Genomic DNA, 19,034 nt, shown 5'->3' on the forward strand with positions numbered 1-19,034 from the left:
GTGGAGCTTACCTATAGCAAGGATGCCGCCTTTCTTCTCATTCACATCAGAGCTGGATACCAGCTCAAATATGTGGTGGTTTAACTCATCGTAGAATGTAGTGGCTTCGTCTTGGCTCAGCTGTGGCACAAAAACCATACAACAAATAATTAGACTCTTAAGACACCACTGTCATGGTGGTACAAGTACTGGAACTGTGGAGATTAAGAAATAATGACTAAATTTCACAGCTTGTTGCTATGACGACGATAGTAACAAACTGTTTATGGCTGCTGGATTTATAGTGAATAAGTGTGAGTATCTATTGTAATAAAACTCCATGCATCAGGCTAATTACATTACTGGCATCCAAAGATTAAATTCACTCCACCTGCAATAAGACAGGTCAAGTGTAGCACATTTTAGCAACAAAGAACTTTATACCATAAAAACATAACACACGTAACAAACATCACGTTTTGTCTAAAATCCTCAAGCAAATCTATCAAATATATTCATCAGTGGTCCAGCTATTATTAATTGGCCCTGAGTGTTTTTAGCCCAGATTTAAAGGAACTCAGTGTTTCGGCAGTTTTGCAGTTTTCTGGAAGTTTCTTCCAGATTAGTGTAACATTAAAAACTCAATGCCAATTCTGGGGATTACTCTATTATTTTTTGCCAAGTTATAATTTCAGAACTGCAGAAACACCAAAGAGATCATGCTTCAGGCCTTGTACACATAGTCAGATCTTTATAAAAAACGTACGTCTCTGCCACATCGTTTTAAAGAATAATATTGTAAGTTTTCATCCACATGGACCCATAAATCCACTCCTGAGCAAGCGCTGTTACAAACATGCCAAACCCAAACCACACCATGTAACTCAAAGCTAAAAGCTACATCAACCAATGAGAATCTTTCAAAATAAAAAACACAACTTCCTGTTAAGGATTAAACATGGGGCCAGGAGGTTCATTTGTGTGGACAAATATATAAGCTGGACTACTTTTAAAGAACTATTAGAATATAAAAATAATAAAACACAAGATAGCGATTGGAAGTCATGTCAAAGCAAGTGTGTGAATATATTGTCGCAGACTATAATGCGCAGGACCATAATTCTCCGTTTGTATACACACAATTACAGAGCTTTCTCAAATCTCCACTTTGGTCTGAGTTTTCATAAATAATAATGTTTAGTGGTATAAAACAGACCTTTTGTGTGGGTGGAAGGCCAAAAAATTTATTGTTTTTCCCAGATATCTGGCTACATTTTGACTGGACCCTAGATGTTATTTTAAATATTTGTGGTAATTTTGCTCAACATACCCAGGGAATGTCACATTGGACCTGTTTGCTTGGAGTATTACCGTCAACAAATAAAACATTCCAAAAAGTCATTTATAATATCAATATTGCAAACACCTACTATGTGATGTCAATATATTTCTAATTCATTACCAACTAATACTGTAGTTTGTATTACAGATACTGCAATGTTACATGCTAGATGTCTGTAGTTAGATGAGCACACATTTGGTTTAAATTTATATTATTTAGAAGTAAATGCCATAATGTAATGTCACCGCTGAGAACTGAACATTTTGTTCATGCCTGAGATGTCTCCTTGTAAACTTAGCGTGTTGTGTGTACATGCGTGTGTGTGGTACCTCTCTGAGCTCTGTGGTGACATAGTGCTGCAGATCTTTGGCAGATTTTGCTCTGGTGTCTTCATTTCTGCTCTTCAGCCCGCTGACAAACTGCTGCAGCACTGTGGCTGTCCCTGACATGATCACCATGGTTTTATCTGAAAATAACAAGTTACACGGGAGAGGTGCCACATCATCATTCTGGGTTAGTAGGGCTTACCCTTTAACGAGGCAAAACGAATATGCACGAGACATTCATAAAATGGGAATGAATGGGTGGAATGTTATAAATGAGAAGACATCTTATGTCGTTTAAAGACAGCTACAAGCTAACGAGTTAAGTTAGCAAGGGAATTACCTGTTAACGTTCATGGACAGTTATAAACATTACAAGCAATGACCTTTGCTTGCTTTAAATAATTAAGTTACGTTACGTTACTAGACTAGCTTAGACACTTACAGGCACTGTAGCTGAGGCAAGACAGGGTCATGCTTGTTTTGTTTAGTTAGCTTTAGCCCCGGTGCTAATGCTAAGCTAGCTCACGTAGCTCCTACAGTGCGCAGAGCAGCAGCCCTCTGACTTACTTACGTGTTTGTATTAATATGCCGGACGGCCGCTTAAATACTATTCGGCTTATCCAGGGTATTTCTCATTGTATTACTAATAGCCTAGGACAGCTCTCGGTGACTAACAGATGTATGTCTGTGTTGGAGCGACTGCAAAGTAATGCATGGGGGGAATCCCTCACAAGGGTTCAGCTGCGCAAACTGCGTAAGACTGAGCGCAACTCAAAGCTTCATGAAGTTTTATTTTCTTTTTTTCCCTTTCTACCTAACTGATAGGGAAGCGATGTGCCCACACAGACAGCATATGAGAGCAAATAAAAAATTATCATCTAATAGTTTGTGACAGGTAATCATTAGGAAACAAAAATATCAAACAGCGCCACATTAATTTCCAGCCCACCTGAAGCTCACTACAGAGAGAAAGGAAGTGTCAAACAAGCATCAAAGAACCTAGATACCCAGTAGAGTCTTTTAAGTGTCTAAGCTAGTCTAGTAAACCTTACATGGGGAAAGGATTCTACAACAAGGTCTGAGAGGAATAAAAGTTGAAAGATAATTTACTAATTGGAGATTATTTTATTTCTCAGCAAGATATCACAATTAGGAACAAGGAAGTAGCCTATAAGGTTTGACAGATCAGGAAGTATTCAGATTAAAGAAAATAATGTACAAAACTAGGCTAGAAAATAGTACACTATTATGTACCAATAGTGATGTGGTACATAAAAATTATGTACCATAGCACTGTATTTTTTTATAGTTTTTATGGTGGGTTGTCTTTAACTTCTCACCTAACATGGATTCTTATAAGATAGCATCTTTAAATCTTAACTGGGCAATGGAGGCTGTAAAATGTTCTTCAATTTATCAAAAATTGAATCAAAAGAGAATTGATGTAATTTTTTTTTTGAACTTTTTATTTTCAGTAACTGGTTTATATAAACACATACACATGTCCACCCCTATCACAATTCACATCTTATTTATGCAGATCATTCCAGACATTTAACCCACACCAAGGAAGCTGGTCGTACAAATCCAGCTCTGCGACAAGTCATCCAGGGAATGTCGATGAAGGAAACAGTCCAGCAGAGAAACATCTCCCTCAGATAGAAATTGGACCTGTTAAGAGGCACTTATATTCATCAACATCCACGGATATATATATTACAATAATTACTGTGACAGGGACAACAATAAACATAATGAGAATACAAACTAAAGCAGTAGAAGTACACAAAGAAAGTAATACAAAATACATTTGAAAGAAACACAAACAGACAAATAGAGGTGTCAAGGTTACAGTATGAAATTAGTTAAAGGTCTCCACTTTGTTTCAAAGATCTCCATCTTGAGTTGCAGCCTTGATGTCGTTTTTTCCATAATATAGACTTTTCTAATTCTCTCTCTCCACTGTGTAATACTGGGAGGCTGTGGCCTCAACTAAGCATATGTTATACATTTCTTTGCAATCAGAAGCAAAACTTTGATCAAGTATTTATTGTTTTTGTCGATCATGTCCGAGGTAATTATTCCTAAAATATAGACAGAAGCATCCAGATCCAAATAAATACCTAAAATATTCTTGATATCTGTTTGCACCTCTTTCCAAAACTCGACCACCTTCGGACAGTCCCAAAATATATGAGTAAAATCCCCCACCTTTCCACAATTTCTCCAACAAAGCCTAGATGTTTTACCATAATTAGATGTGATAACTGGAGTGTTAAAGTAACGCATCTTAACCTTCCATTCAAATTCCCTCCATGTCGGGCTGTTAGTTAATTTGTGTCCAGATCTAAATGTTTCTTCCCACTCTTCATCTGTTATTATTATATTAGCCTCCAGTTCCCACTTCTCCTTAATTTCCTTGTTATTAGCATTGGATTCATATTGCAGGCTTTTGTATACAGGTAAAAGCCAGTAAATTAAAATATTTTGAAAAACTTGATTTATTTCAGTAATTGCATTCAGAAGGTGTAACTTGTACATTATATTTATTCATTGCACACAGACTGATGCATTCAAATGTTTATTTCATTTAATTTTGATTATTTGAAGTGGCAACAAATGAAAATCCAAAATTCCGTGTGTCACAAAATTAGAATATTGTGTAAATTTTGAAGACACCTGGTGCCACAAACTAATCAGCTGATTAACTCAAAACACCTGCAAAGGGCTTTAAATGGTCTCTCAGTCCAGTTCTGAAGCCTACACAAACATGGGGAAGACTTCAGATTTGACAGCTGTCCAAAAGGTGACCATCGACACATTGCACAAGGAGGGAAAGACACAAAAGGTTATTGCTGAAGAGTCTGGTAGTGATGGGCAAATGAAGCCTCATGAAGCAATGAAGCTTCCGGCCCATTGCTTTGCCCAAAAGTTCATTACTCGATGCTTCATTCATTTCTCACTAGTGACACCTGCTGGTGAAGTTGTGACAGCCTTGTTACTCAGACAGACATATTTAAAAACAATTAGTAAATGCAATATTGTCACAAAGTTTTTGTCAAACTCACGTTTAGTAACAGGAGAGTCAATTAAATCCTATTTAACTAATCTGTTTTAGTTATTAAAATTATTTGTTGCCAATCCTAATGGCTGTTTTCTTCTGTCATTGACTGATTTAACAGTAGACATTTGTTTTGGTGTACTCGGAGTGCAGTGCTTGTTGGGGCAGACAGTTTTCTTCGAGTTTTGATTTGCCTCCTGAAAAACTTTCTATTGGCTCTCTGATCTGATCCCTTATATTTTTACTCATAAGCCAGAATTTTACTCATCCAACAGCTTTAAGTCTGTTTCTGCTGTGCAAGACTGATATATTTTTGCAGAACAAAGAAATAGTGGAAATTTCAAGAAGGTGAAAATTTTAGAGGTGAAGGGTTTAATTATTGTTATTTAAGAATCTTGTGAGTGAATCATCTCAAGTATTCCCAGATGTCAGATTTTTTCTTCTTGCTGGCTCCTTTTCAATCAAGTTTATTTGTGTAGCACATTTCAGCAACGATGCAGTGTCAAAATGTTTTACTTAATAAAAACACATAAATATAAAGTCATAAAATATGCCACAATCAACCATTGAGAAAACTGGTAACAAACATTACACTTTGATGAGTGCCGTCATCAAAATCATTAATACACATGAACTATAAAAGGTTCCTTTTATTTCGGAAGACAAATACTCCACTCATGCGATCAAGCAGCGACTCATCACGCTTTTATTTTGAAAACCGACACGCAAAATGAAGCAGTCACGTGACCCATGCAATGCGAGGCCTCGTTTATTGCCAGTCACGTGGTTTTCAGCAAGACGACACAAGCCTCGAAGCGGGGCTTCATTGACACGCCCCCTTATTACTCGGTACAAGCCTCGAAGCCTGGCTTCAGATAGACCATCACTAGAGTCTGGCTGTTCTCAGAGCTCTGTGTCCAAACACATTAATAGAGAGGCAAAGGGAAGGAAAAACTGTGGTCAGAAAAAGTGTACAAGCGATAGGGATCACCGCGCCCTAGTCAAGATTGTGAAAAAAAAACCCATTCAAAAATGTGGGAGAGATTCACAAGGAGTGGAGAGCTGCTGGAGTCAGTGCTTCAAGATCCACCACCAAGAGACGCTTGAAAGACATGGGTTTCAACTGCCGCATACCTCGTGTCAAGCCACTGTTGACCAAGAAACAGCGCGAAAAGCATCTCACCTGGGCTAAGGAAAAAAAGAGCTGGACTGCTGCTGAGTGGTCCAAAGTCATGTTTTCTGACCAAAGCAAATTTTGCATTTCCTTTGGAAATCGAGGTCCCAGAGTCTGGAGGAAGACAGGAGAGGCACAGGATCCACGTTGCCTGAAGTCTAGTGTAAAGTTTCCACCATCAGTGATGGTTTGGGGTGCCATGTCATCTGCTGGTGTCGGTCCACTCTGTTTCCTGAGATCCAGGGTCTACCAGCAAGTTTTACAGCACTTCATGCTTCCTGCTGCTGACCTGCTCTATGGAGATGGAGATTTCAGGTTCCAACAGGACTTGGCGCCTGCACACAGTGCAAAATCTACCCGTGCCTGGTTTACGGACCATGGTATTTCTGTTCTAAATTGGCCAGCCAACTCCCCTGACCTTAGCCCCATAGAAAATCTGTGGGGTATTGTGAAAAGGAAGATGCAGAATGCCAGACCCAAAAACGCAGAAGAGTTGAAGGCCACTATCAGAGCAACCTGGGCTCTCATAACACCTGAGCAGTGCCAGAAACTCATCGACTCCATGCCACGCCGCATTAATGCAGTAATTGAGGCAAAAGGAGCTCCAACCAAGTATTGAGTATTGTACATGCTCATATTTTTCATTTTCATACTTTTCAGTTGGCCAACATTTCTAAAAAAATCCCTTTTTTGTATTAGCCTTAAGTAATATTCTAATTTTTGACACACGAAATTTTGGATTTTCATTTGTTGCCACTTCAAATCATCAAAATTAAATGAAATAAACATTTGAATGCATCAGTCTGTGTGCAATGAATAAATATAATGTACAAGTTACACCTTCTGAATGCAATTACTGAAATAAATCAAGTTTTTCAAAATATTCTAATTTACTGGCTTTTACCTGTAGTTTTGAGATTAAACCGTTTGTTGACTCACCTTTTGCTATTGATAATAAAATTTCTTCAGTCTTGGTCATATCTGTTGACATTTTTTGCCATTCACTATGATTCTGGGGATAATGTCTAAGTTGTAAGTATCTGTAAAAATCAGTTTTTTGTAGATTAAATTCCTGTTGGATTTATTCAAAAGATTTCATTGTTGCTCCATTAAAAAGCTGTGCTATAAATAACAGTCCTCCATTTGTCCATCTCTCAAACCCTTTATCCATAGTGGCTGAGGTAAAATCTGGGATCTTCGCTATTTTTACAATTTTTGATATAGATTCAGGAAACTTAAATTTCTTTTTTATTCTTGACCAAATGTTAATCGTTTCCTTAATCCAGTAATTTTGAATTTTGAGGATTTTTTGAACTCTCCTTGTTGTAAAGGGCAGTGAATCTAGGGACAGGTTTGGGCAGGCTCTTTGCTCCATATCTACCCAAATTGTCTCTTGATCCTTTGTTAACCATAGTGCTATGGCTCTCAGTTGAGCAGCCCAATAATAATTTTTTAATTCAGGTAAACCTAACCCTCCATTACTCTTTGAGGACTGAAGAATTTTAAGTTTAATTCTTGCCTTTCTATTTTGCCATACAAACCTTGATATTCTTTTATCCATTTCTTTAAAAAAGGAGTTAGGAATGAAGACTGGGAGTGATTGGAATACAAACAGTAGTCTTGTTAAGACTACTGTTACCAAGTAGTAACAGTAGTCTTACCTTCTGACTGTTTCTACCCTGCCCCCAAGGCTCAGTGGTAGGATCTCCCATCTTTCTAGGTCTTTTATAATTTCCTTCTTCAGCTTCTCGTAATTTGCTTGAATAATTGTGAAGTTTGAGGTGTGATAATTATACCCAAGTATCTAAATCCTTTATTGGTCCATTTGAACTTTACTAATTCTTTTAGCTGTGTTGGGTATTCCCCTGATAACATCATTGCTACCGATTTACTTTCGTTACTCGCATACCCAGAGATATTCCCATATTCTTTAAGGCTTTCTAGTAGAGACGGTACTGACTGGAGTGGTTCTGTTAAGAGTACTAATAGATTGTCGGCAAACAGTGATATTTTATGCTCCACCCCTCCCTCGTCTCTTATTCCCTGGATTTGTTTATTCTGTCTTATTGCTTCTGCCATTGGTTCAATATTAACTGCGAAAAGTAGCGGGATTAGACAGTCCCCCTGTCTAACTCCTCTCTAGAGATCAAAAAATTCTGAACAGTGCCCATTAAGTCGAATTCGAGATTTTGGATTTTTATAGATTACTTTCAGAATTGATGTAATTTATCTACAAGAAACTCATAGTGATCATTTAACTGAAACAGACTGGGGTAGAGAGTGGAAGGGGGAGGTCATTTTAAGTCACGGCACCTCCCAGAGTGCAGGGATGGGCTTCCTCTGTGCCAAAGCTTTCACCCAAAACTCTACAGAAGTGGAACACATCATTCAGGGAAGATGGGGCTGGAGAAAAATGGGGAAAGGTTGGGAGATTGTGGGTCTGAGGATTATGTTTTTATAGGTGGGGATTTTAATTGTACTGAAAATTAATTTTAAGACTATAATTATGCAGAGCACCGTCCAGCAGCCCATTATGTTGTGCGGCCACTGGTCTCCTCTCAGGACACATGAACGCAGGCTCCAGGCAGTACACATCTCTTTAGCTCTTCTTGATCGTATTTATTGTTTTAAACACCATTTTAACATGTTTAAAACATGCCAGATTTTACTGGTGGCTTTTACGGATCACTCGTTGCTTTTAGGTAGTGTTTTTATTTGAAACATTTTACCTAGAAACGCTTACTGGCATTTTAACTCAGCTTTAACTTATGATCAAGGTTTTAAGGAGATTCAAGGTTATTTTTAGACAGAGAAAGCCTGATTTTACCAGCCTGAGACGGTGGTGGGACCATGGTAAAGTTCAAATAAAACTGCTAAGTCAGCAGCACACTCTCAATGTCACCCGTGACATCACTGGATCTATTAGAGATCTGGAGATGAACATCGTGGCATTAGAACAGTGTTTCTCAATTCCAGTCCTCGGGCCCCCCTGCCCTGCATGTTTTAGATTTTTCCCTTCTGCCACACACCTGGATTGAATCTTTGGGTGATTAACAGGCTCCTGCAGTACTTGGTGGCTGGAGAAGACATCATGCAATCGTTTGAATCAGCTGTTCTGGAGTAGAGGTACATCTAAAACATGCAGAGCAGGGGGGCCTGAGGACTGGAATTGAGAAACGCTGAATTAGAACAACTTAGTGAATCCACAGGAAATCGAGAGCACATTGAAGCTCTCAAATCTAAAGAGCTAGTTTTAGCAAACCTCCTGGAGAACAAAGTCCAAGGCGCATTGGTCAGGTCCCAGATACAGAATATCACGGAGATGGATTCTCCATCAGCTTGGTGAGGAAGCAGATTCACTCTTTGCTGTCTTACACAGGGCAGCAACTGAGTGAACCAGGTCAGATCAGGAGGAGGGCTGTGGAGTTTTACTCTTCTCTGTTCCAGGGCAAGTACAAAGAGAATGAGGAATTGTTCTGAGAATTCTGCAATGAACTACCCCAGGTCTCAGAGGAGACCAACACTTAGCTGGAGTTCCTTTTAGGGCTTCAGGAGCTCCACACAGCCCTCCTCAGCATGCAGGGCCAGAAGACTCCAGGCATTGATAGGCTCACAGTAGAGTTCTACAAGGCCTACTGGGACATTCTGGCAAAAGACCTGCTAGACGACTATAACAAAAGTCTGCTCGCTGGCTCACTCCCCTTGTCTTGCCGTAGGGCCAAGGGCGTAGGTTTGGTCTAAGTTTTGGTGGGACCTTACAACTTACTGACCCCCCCCCTCGGCACCGACCATTTTTGACCGGTGGGGGGGATGGGGGGTCACCACATTGGCTTAATAATGGTTCCACTCACTGTACTTACAGCCGAGGTAGCGAAATAACTTCTAATGTCTGTCGTCCTTTTCTCTTTTGGTGGCGACATGGTCTCGGAGACTCATAATAAATGTCAAACTCAGAAGGAGACGCGTTCACTTTCAGCTCCATGGACCAAGCTTCCGTTCCGCGTGTTAGCTGGTCACGCCTGTTGCAGCCAATCAAAGAACGTAGATCCACGTTCTTTGAGCCAATAGCGGCATGGGTCGTCATAGTTCATAACAGCGAATTTTAAAATGAATGCTACCACTGCGTAGTATATTGAAATATTAAACTAATCAATGTAGATTTTTGTTTATTTATTTTGATTTTGTTAAAAAATACATATTTTTTTTCTTTTTAATTAACATGGCAAAAATTGGTCGGGACTATTTTATATCCCTTGAATATTGGTCGTGACATGTCACGACTGTCCATACCCAAACCTACGCCCATGCATAGGTCAGTAATCACCCTGCTACACCAAAAAAGGGAACCTGCAGGACAATAAGAACTGCCGCCCTGTGTCCCTCCTCTGCACCGACTACAAGATCCTGACTACAAGATAATCTCCAAGGCCCTAGCCACTAGGCTGGGAAGGACTATGAAGAAGGTCATCCACTGGGATCAGACCTATGCATCCCCAGCAGGTCCATGATAGATACAGTGGGGAGAAATTAATTGGAAATTAATTATTTAAAAATCATACATTGTATTTTTCTGGATTTTTGTTTTAGATTCCATCACTCACAGTTGAAGAGTACCTATGATAAAAATTACAGTCTTCTTCAAGCTTTGCAAGTGGGAAAACCTGAAAAATCAACAGTGTATCAAATACTTGTTCTCCCCACTGTAACATCTACCTAATTTGAGACATTTTGGAGGTCTCTGGTTCATTGTGTCTAAAATCTGGCTTGATTTAATTAGATCAAGAAAAGGCATTTGAACGCATTAAACACGGTTTCCTCTGGAAAATCATAAGGGGGTTTGGGTTCAGAGAGGGCCCTATTGCCAAGATCCAGGTACTGTACAGTGTGATTGAGAGTGTGCTGAAGATCGACGGTAGCCTGTGTGCTCTTTTTAGGGTTTGTAGAGGCGTTCGACAGGGCTGAGCGCTCTCAGGGATGCTCTATGCACTCTCTCTGGAGCCCCTCCCTCAGAAAATACACCTGAGTGTTTATGGTCTGGTTTTACTTGGTTTTAATAACAATGTGGTTTTATCTACCTATGCTGACAATGTTTTTATAAAGGACCAACAAAATGTCAGCATTTTAACCAAGATCACTGAAAAGTTTTCTGTCTTGTCTGCTGCGAGGGTGAACTGGGGAAAAAGTGAAGCCCTGGCCATCGTGGAGGGGTCTGTTGGGCTCCTGGTTCTCCCTCTAGGTTTTGTCTGGAAGAAAGACTGTTTTAAATATCTTGGTGTGCTTTTAGGTAGTAATAAAGATATTGTATGTATAAACTGGGAAAACGTTGAGTAAAAAATTCGAAATAGGCTGGCAAAGTGGAAGTGGTTGCACTCCCAAATGTCTTATACGGGCAGGGTGCTGGTTTTAAATAACCTTGTTGCATCACAGTTGTGGCACAAACTCTCTGTCTTAGACCCACCATCAGGTCTGCTTGTAAAAATTCAAACAGAGACGATTAATTTTTTCTGAAACAGTGTCAGGTTTAATACCTATTAAAACAGACTAAACAAACACAAAAAAGACAAGAGAGTTAGATTCTTTTGTGCTCGCAAGGAGAATGGACAGAGATGTGCTTACAGTTACACTCTCCTACCGCTCTGAAAACACATTTGTCCTCTCCTCTCTTTTTATTGCTTCCAGGATCCCTAGCCTAGACAAAGAGCACTGCAACTTTAAGGGGTGGGGAAAACACTTCAAGCACATAATTGCAGTGCACGTGTCAATCACTAACAAAAACACATGGTATCTAAACACTGGATTATTCTGTTCCAGACACAGAGTAAAACAGAGCAAGTTGTTTCTCTTCATGGCAACAGTTTTATAGCTATCTAACAGGTCAAGGAGGCAGAGGTTTCTGCTGAGCAATAAATCCTGTTGAACATGGTTGTCACTGCTTTTCTTCAGAGTCCTTCTTGAGGAAAGAAATAGAGTAATTCAACAACACAGAAACATTCTTTATGCTAAGATGGAATAAAACAATAAAGGTATACAAGACAAGAACATTATATAGGTAAAACTATAAAGCTACATGAAAAAACAAATATTTGATAATAATATATACAATTTACCTAACAAACAGTCTACATTGGATGCCACAGTCTGTCTTGTTTTTACCAAGACAGGAGGGGGGGCAGGGCCTTGTCCACCTTGCCAGTAAAACTGCTTCTTTCCAAATTTGTTTTCTTCAAAAGTACCTGAAAGGATCTCCTGACACTGTGTGGAGGAAACCGGCCAGCTATATTCTCAGACATTAAAAGTTTCTGGGGCTGGATGCTGCTCCATTTTAAACCAATTTTAGCTTTTTAAAGTTAAAAAGGTTGCCTCAGTTTTTGCAGTGTTTTTAAATCATGCGATTGTTTAAACCACACAGATCAAAATCGTATAGTTCTCTGCATTGGCTTTTAGAAGAACCATTAGTTTGTGGAGCACATACTGGACGTCTGTGACGGCACCGTACCAGGTCTTTCTGAAGCATTGTCCAGGTACGGGACGGTGACCCTGCAGTGGTCAAACACCCAGGACATTGGTTCGCTGCTTGGGGTCCGATACACGATACTGGATTACTGAAACAAGTGAAGGGGAGGATGACAGCTGGGGAGAGGTGGCTCCTGCATCTACACTTCCTGGAAAAGTGCCTGTCTGACCCAACTGACCAGTTTCCAGACACCCTCCTGGACCCTGATTTTGAGGAGGACAATGGTCCCCTGCTGCACGGTACGGACCCAGAGATGGACTTATGCAGAATGGGTCCAAAAGTATTGTATTAATATTGCAGGAAAATCCTGAATAAGAGAACTCTACACAAAAGAGCCATCAGTGTGTGGAGTGGACAGACTTGGAGGAAAGAAACCTCAGTGGAGGACTCTACAGGCCTCTAATACAGAAACGGACTGGCAATCTTCAGTGAAGGATCCTTCACGGTACCATGGCATCAAACTCGTTTTTTCAGCCATCAGTCCTGGGGTTTTAAATGAGTGGGTTTTTTTTTCAGTTTGTCTGAGAATGTCTTTTATGTTTTTATGGATTGTGTATGGCTGACTGTTTTTAAAAAAGAAATAAATTTTTTTTTTTTGCCTTTTGGCATAGTTTTTACACCATAAAGGCATAAAAACTCTGTTCTGTTTATCAACGGTGTACATTACAACTGAGCCACTGGTTTCAAATCCCGAATTTAAAACTTTTTAATTGCTGAAGCAAAAAAGCATGTCCCTCTGATGCATGAATTATGAATCTGAGTCAAGATTTTTTTTAAATGTGTTTTTACTCTTCTTAGGACATGAAAAAAACAAATCTGAACTTTTTTTTTCAAAAATTAAATTTTTTCAGGAAGTTACAGAAGTGTCCACTATAGTGGACTACATGCGCTTTAGCACTCACAATAGAACAGTATTAACTTAACTGAAGAATAATTTCATTTAGTTTGATTATAAATCCATGACCACACATTCAATTGTGGGCTTTGAAAAGAACTTGAACATACTTTCATACACTCTAACATTCTATAGCCCTTCTGTTTAGTCCAAACCCAGAGAACAATCTTCATCAAACACCTGCATCTCCAGAACTCCTCTTCTAACTTCTTTCCTAACTCATTTTCCTAATTCCTAGGCTACATGAAAATTGACAAAGCATCCAGAGCACAGTGCCACATGGCACTGAATGCAGTTGGTCTTCCTTGTGCATGCAGCATTGTGGCATCTGTTTGCATTTTTGACTTGGGTGAGCTCGGGCCAGTGATTTCCTGCACCAAACCTGACTTCACTGGGTACTTTGGTCCCTGCTCTGCACTTTGCAGAGCAGGGACCAAGTATCGCTCTGCAGTGGAACTCCACTGGGTCTTCCACTCTGTTTTGCTGAACGGAGCCAGAATTTATCAGTGCACAGGCCACAGAAGCTTTGAAAATGAGGAGATTCATCTTTTCCAATCCAGACATCAGGTAGAGTCGCCAGACATTTACAACAGTCACATCCAAAAACTAAAAGAACACTCTGATGTTCCACCGCTTGTTTCTACATCTATGGAGATACATTGCCACACACTGGTCAATGAGATCCACCCCACCCATGTGTTGGTTATAAAGGGCCACTGAGTAGGGTCTTTGGACACTGATCTTGGCTTGTTCTTTCTTCAGCCGTCTTTGGGCCGTGTCTTCAGGGGACTGACCTGCACATTTTGATGCCATGTGGATGACTGAGCTGTCAAGCCAACGTGTGACAGTGATGTTACTGTTTGTGCTGACAACAGAGCAGGCTCCTCTGCCATCTTTTTTCACTCTTAAGTTTCTGACTTGCTCCTTTCACTCTGTTTGCTCTGCATGTACCTGCCATAGATGCTAAGGTCTTTCAAGGCGTCAAGAAGTAGAGTGCTACAGAAGAAGTTGTCAAAATACCTTGTGGTTTTTGTGCTTTATGTCATCACAAACGTGCATTACTACATCTCTAGCCATTCCCAAACCACTGCTCTGACCCCTAATTGAGTCCTGGCACACTTCAAATTTGTACACATAAATTGAGAACCCTGCCCTGACCCACACTTTCACTCCCCAGGGTTTGGGCTTTTTTGGTATTTATTGCTTGATTGACAGTTGGCCTTTGAAAGGAATAATTTGCTCATCAATTGATTGGAATTCTTCAGGGTTTGCTGCCACCAGGAATGTTTTCTGAAGTTTATTTAGCAGTGGTGCTATTTTGAAGAGCCTGTCTGTGTTTGCTGGCCAGTAGGTGTAGTTATCCACAAAGTGCACATAAATCAGAATTTGCTCATATGTGTTTACAGACATTGCATCTGCAATTATTCCAAGACAAAGGCCATCCTCACTAGACCAGTACATCCGTGCTCTAGGATACTGAGTGTATCCCATGACCATGTTGATGCCTAGAAAAATGTGCATTTCTTTGCTTGTCCCTGCCAGATTTTCTTTCCCTGTCTGCAGCGCATACATGTTGGTGTTATGCACCATCTCATAAGTGAGATCTAAGGGAAACCAATACCTAAAGAAATCAATTGGTTCTCTTCCATCAACATTTACTCAGCTCCCTCATCTTGCTGACCTCCCTCTGCATCCTGGCCCTCATCGTCTTGACTTTCAAGCATCCTGATTTTCTGTATCTCATTCATAATTTGTATCTCCTATATTTCTAGTGTTCTCTGGCAGCCACTTCTCATCACTGTTGTCACTATACTTGTCATCAGAGGAGTCAGAAGGAATTTCGTCGACTATTCTATAGTGTTTCTTATCCTTTGCTGCACTTGTGGTCTAAAAGTATGAGAAAATGATAATTTTACTAACACAAAAATAAAAAAAAATATTTTTAAAACTAACTTATAGATATACTCAAAATGAATTTAATTGCAAGCAAAACAGTTATAATGAAAGATAAATCAACTACTCGACATGTTAAAAATATAGTCAGCAATGCATGATGTCCACTGTTTTGGACACAAGGTTAATTGCAATTTCCTACTTACGTGAAATAAAATTTTCAAAACTAAGTTAATATTGTTACCTAGATACTCCTGCATGTCGGCATATTTTTTGACTGTAGGATTCTCCTAGAATAGAAGGATTGAGAGGATATTCAAGGAGTGGTCATCAAGTGTGTCTGCCAGCCATTTTGGACTCCGATGACATTAACTTGTAGTTACAACAACTTGCCACTGAATTAACCTCAATGAAGGGGAGCAGTAGAGAGCATTCTAAAGACTGATATGCAATTCCACTGTAGAAACCGTTGCATTTAGGAAGCAATGACTTTTAAACAGCTGTCCACTGTAGTGACCGCTATGCACCAGAGGGATATTTATCTGAGGTTGAGGTTGCAGGCTCGACCTCACATTTGATGCCGTGGCTCTGGCTTACGCAGTCCAAAAAATCAAAAAAGTCAAAAATACAGTTCTTTGTTACTTTATTCCACAGTTCAGCCAAAACAAGTTATAAGTTGATAGACTAACTGACTGAGGATTGACTAGCTGACTGACTGACTGATTGATTGGATAGACTGGTAAAAAACCATATGACCAACCACATGCATAATGAGCTTCCTAAAACCTACCTATTTATACAGTGAAACACCCGTCCCAAACTGAAATTAATTAACTAATTAAGTGAATTACTAACCAAATAACCTACTGTCAATAACAAAATAAACACAAATTCTAATTATAAATCAACTAGAAAATAAGCAAACTGTTGAGAACCTGGGATTTTGGGTTTTTCCTTTGTGTTTTTTTCTTTTGTTGTTTCACAATCCATCCACCAGATAGCGCCAGAGGCTGCTTTTCCTGGCGATGCGTGCCGGTCTCGTGCGCACCTGTTCTGCATCCCCTCATCTATTCTGGTGCTCAAAAGGAGCTGACTTCCAGTTCTCCGGCGCCTGAGTGTTTGCCAGCAATGCTAGTCAGAGCCCTCCAGCGTAAGCTGCTAGTTGATTCCTTGAGAAACCTCCTGAGTAGTGATGGGTAAACGAGGCGTCATGTATCGTTTCGACCCATAGCAAAAGTGTATTGATACTATGTCGATACTGTCACTGAATACTGACACCTGCTGGTCATTAAAAATCCCTACAGGCAACGCAGTTAGACTGATTTGATGACTTAGTCTATACAATAAGATTTAAGTCATTGTATTTTATTGTATATTATATATTGTATTAATTCATATCTTCAGTTAAATTCAAAATATATTTGATATTCTTCGATACAGTCAATAAATAATGTGAACATGTACCAAGTGATGAAAATGAAAGTGAACGTGTTTGGAATGAGGATGCTTGTGGACAGTTTTTTTTTTTTTCACAAATTTTCATTCACAAAAATACTTTTTTCCATCATTTTGAAATTTAGCCTGTTCTGTTTTTTTGATACAACTTCTCCTGCTGTAGAAAAAAATATGCAAACAATACATTTCTATGAAATAGTTTATAAAACGCAACTGAGTAATTTGTAGAATGGCTGTATACCTGAGTTTATCCTGGGTGTATCTGGGACTTCATTCTGATGACTGGCACTATAATGCCTCAGCATTGAGGAGGTGGATTTATTTAAATAAAACAGATTTTAGTGACACTGTATATTGTTCATATAAATAAATAATTTTTCTTTTATATTTATTTTGTACGTAGATCTTTATGAATGTGTTTTGCTGGAAATGTCTTTTTTTATTTATTTATAGCGGGGTTGTCTTTGTTTTCTTTTTTTATGTCTAAAGATTTTTATTTATGGAGAATAATTTAAGAATAAAATTATGAAATGTATCATTTAAAAGGAGAAATATATGCAACACTTAACCTGCAGAACATAATATAAAAGTAAACTAAGAGTCAATTTCAGCTGAATTTGGATTCAGATAGATCAAGTAGAAACTGAAAAGCACCGGATGAAACAACAATGAAGTGACAACCAATAACGTATTTTCTGACATAAGAGCAAAAGCATGTTCTCCCTGTGCATGGTGGGTTCTCTCCGGGTTCTCCAGCTTCCTCCCACAGTCCAAAAGACATGACTATCAGGTTAATTGGTCTCTCTAAATTCTCCCTAGGTGTGAGTGTGTGTGTGAATGGTTGTGTGTCCTGTCTGTTTTCTGTGTTGCCCTGCGACAGACTGGCGACCATTATTGAATGATAAATGTGGTTTTGACATTGAACTTGAAATGGTGTAAAAGGTGTAACTGCAATTAAACATCACTGATGTGTTGGAGGTGGATGGTAGGTGAAAGGAACTAACAGGAGAGCAGAGATGGTCAACGCCTTATTTGGAAACAGGTTGTTAAGCAACCTGAGACATTAACACAGACATCAGGACACAATGTCTCTAAGACAGTGATGGACATGAGATCATCTGTCCAAGCAGTCAGCCAATGCAAATGAACCAAAAGGGTGGATAAAAGGTGGAGGAAACTTTGGTTGGATCCTCCAGGCAGTGAGTCAAGATCGAGATGGACAAAGAACTCTGCAGCTGAAGAAGAGCCGGGGCCACAGAGCCGAAGACTGTCCTGTTCATGGGGACCAACCCGTCTGCCCCAAAACATGTGGCTTCAAATCGCACTTCTCTCATCAGCTGGGTTCAGACTCCAAAGACGAAGATGAAGACCAAGGTAAAGGCAAAGACAAAGAAGAAGAACTGGTGCCTTCCTTTCTGCCAGCACCCAAGTCCTGTGTGACCTCACCACCCAAGCGGAGAAGAAAGCTCATCAGACCTACAGAGATCCCTGCCTTCGTCGACCAACATCCTCCTACTGCTGCAACACCTCCTTCATCATCAGGCCAGGTCTGATCTGGGGTTGCCACCTCCGTCCGTCTCTCTCAAAGGTTCCCTTTTTAGTTCTCAGTGTCAGCATTAAGATAGACTAGATTGATTTTTCTTATTTGATTATTTCTGCTACTGAATTAAGCTGTACTGACCCTTGCAAAATTGCCTTACTAATAAAATATTTAGCATAAAGAAAATCTAAAAGATGTTGTGGACATTCAATTAATGAGTCACCTTAAAGTTCTTTGATCTGTAAAATAGCTATGATGTTCGATTCTGGAGAGGAAGAGGTGGAAAATGTTTATTGGTTCCTGATAGCCCAAATTTAAAACATCATCCTTGGGACTCGCCCAAGTCACTAAAACCTACCTGGTTCAGTAACAAGAGCAAATTGTAATAAAAGAGAAGGATCTTGACTGCTAACAGGTCTGATCTGACTGTGACTAGCTTGAAGGCTGATAAGTCTGGCTAATTCACAGGGGAAGAAGGTTGGGACACCTGGATGGAGGTCGAGAAACCAGGCTAATCATTCTGATTGATGCCAGCTTAAACAGAGTTTACTTCAGTTCTGGACAGGGTAAATCTCAGCAGATTTAGGATTGATCCCGTTAGATGGAGAGCTGGTACCACATCTCCCCTCTCAGAAGAGGAAGTAGAGAGTGAGTGAGTAGAGAGAGAAGGGGGGGGGGATGTGGCGTAATAACACTGTATACCTGAGTTTATCCTGGGTGTATCTGGGACTTTATTCTGATGCCTGGCACTATAATGCCTCAGCATTGAGGAGGTGGATTTATTTAAATAAAACAGATTTTAGTGACACTGTATATTGTTCATATAAATTAATTATTTTTCTTTTATATTTATTT

General features: G+C 39.6%; 1 protein-coding gene across 3 annotated transcripts in view; it reads right to left on the reverse strand.

Annotated features, from left to right (window-relative positions):
* mtor (mechanistic target of rapamycin kinase) overlaps positions 1-2,373 on the reverse strand; it is a 133,853-nt gene extending 131,480 nt beyond the window's left edge. For 2 of the 3 annotated variants that reach the window (XM_044117467.1, XM_044117449.1), the window contains exons 1-3: positions 2,090-2,193; positions 1,651-1,787; positions 12-120 (exon numbers count right to left, since the gene is read on the reverse strand). In XM_044117467.1, coding sequence (XP_043973402.1) covers positions 12-120; positions 1,651-1,787; positions 2,090-2,120 — 277 coding nt within the window. In that variant the 5' untranslated portion in view covers positions 2,121-2,193. Of the gene's footprint in view, positions 1-11; positions 121-1,650; positions 1,788-2,089; positions 2,194-2,218 lie in introns of those variants that run through there. The other variant, XM_044117457.1, reaches the window with a different exon arrangement.
* Positions 2,374-19,034: the final 16,661 nt, after the last annotated feature.

Source organism: Gambusia affinis, linkage group LG01, assembly GCF_019740435.1.
Source record: "Gambusia affinis linkage group LG01, SWU_Gaff_1.0, whole genome shotgun sequence".
Taxonomy (NCBI): domain Eukaryota; kingdom Metazoa; phylum Chordata; class Actinopteri; order Cyprinodontiformes; family Poeciliidae; genus Gambusia; species Gambusia affinis.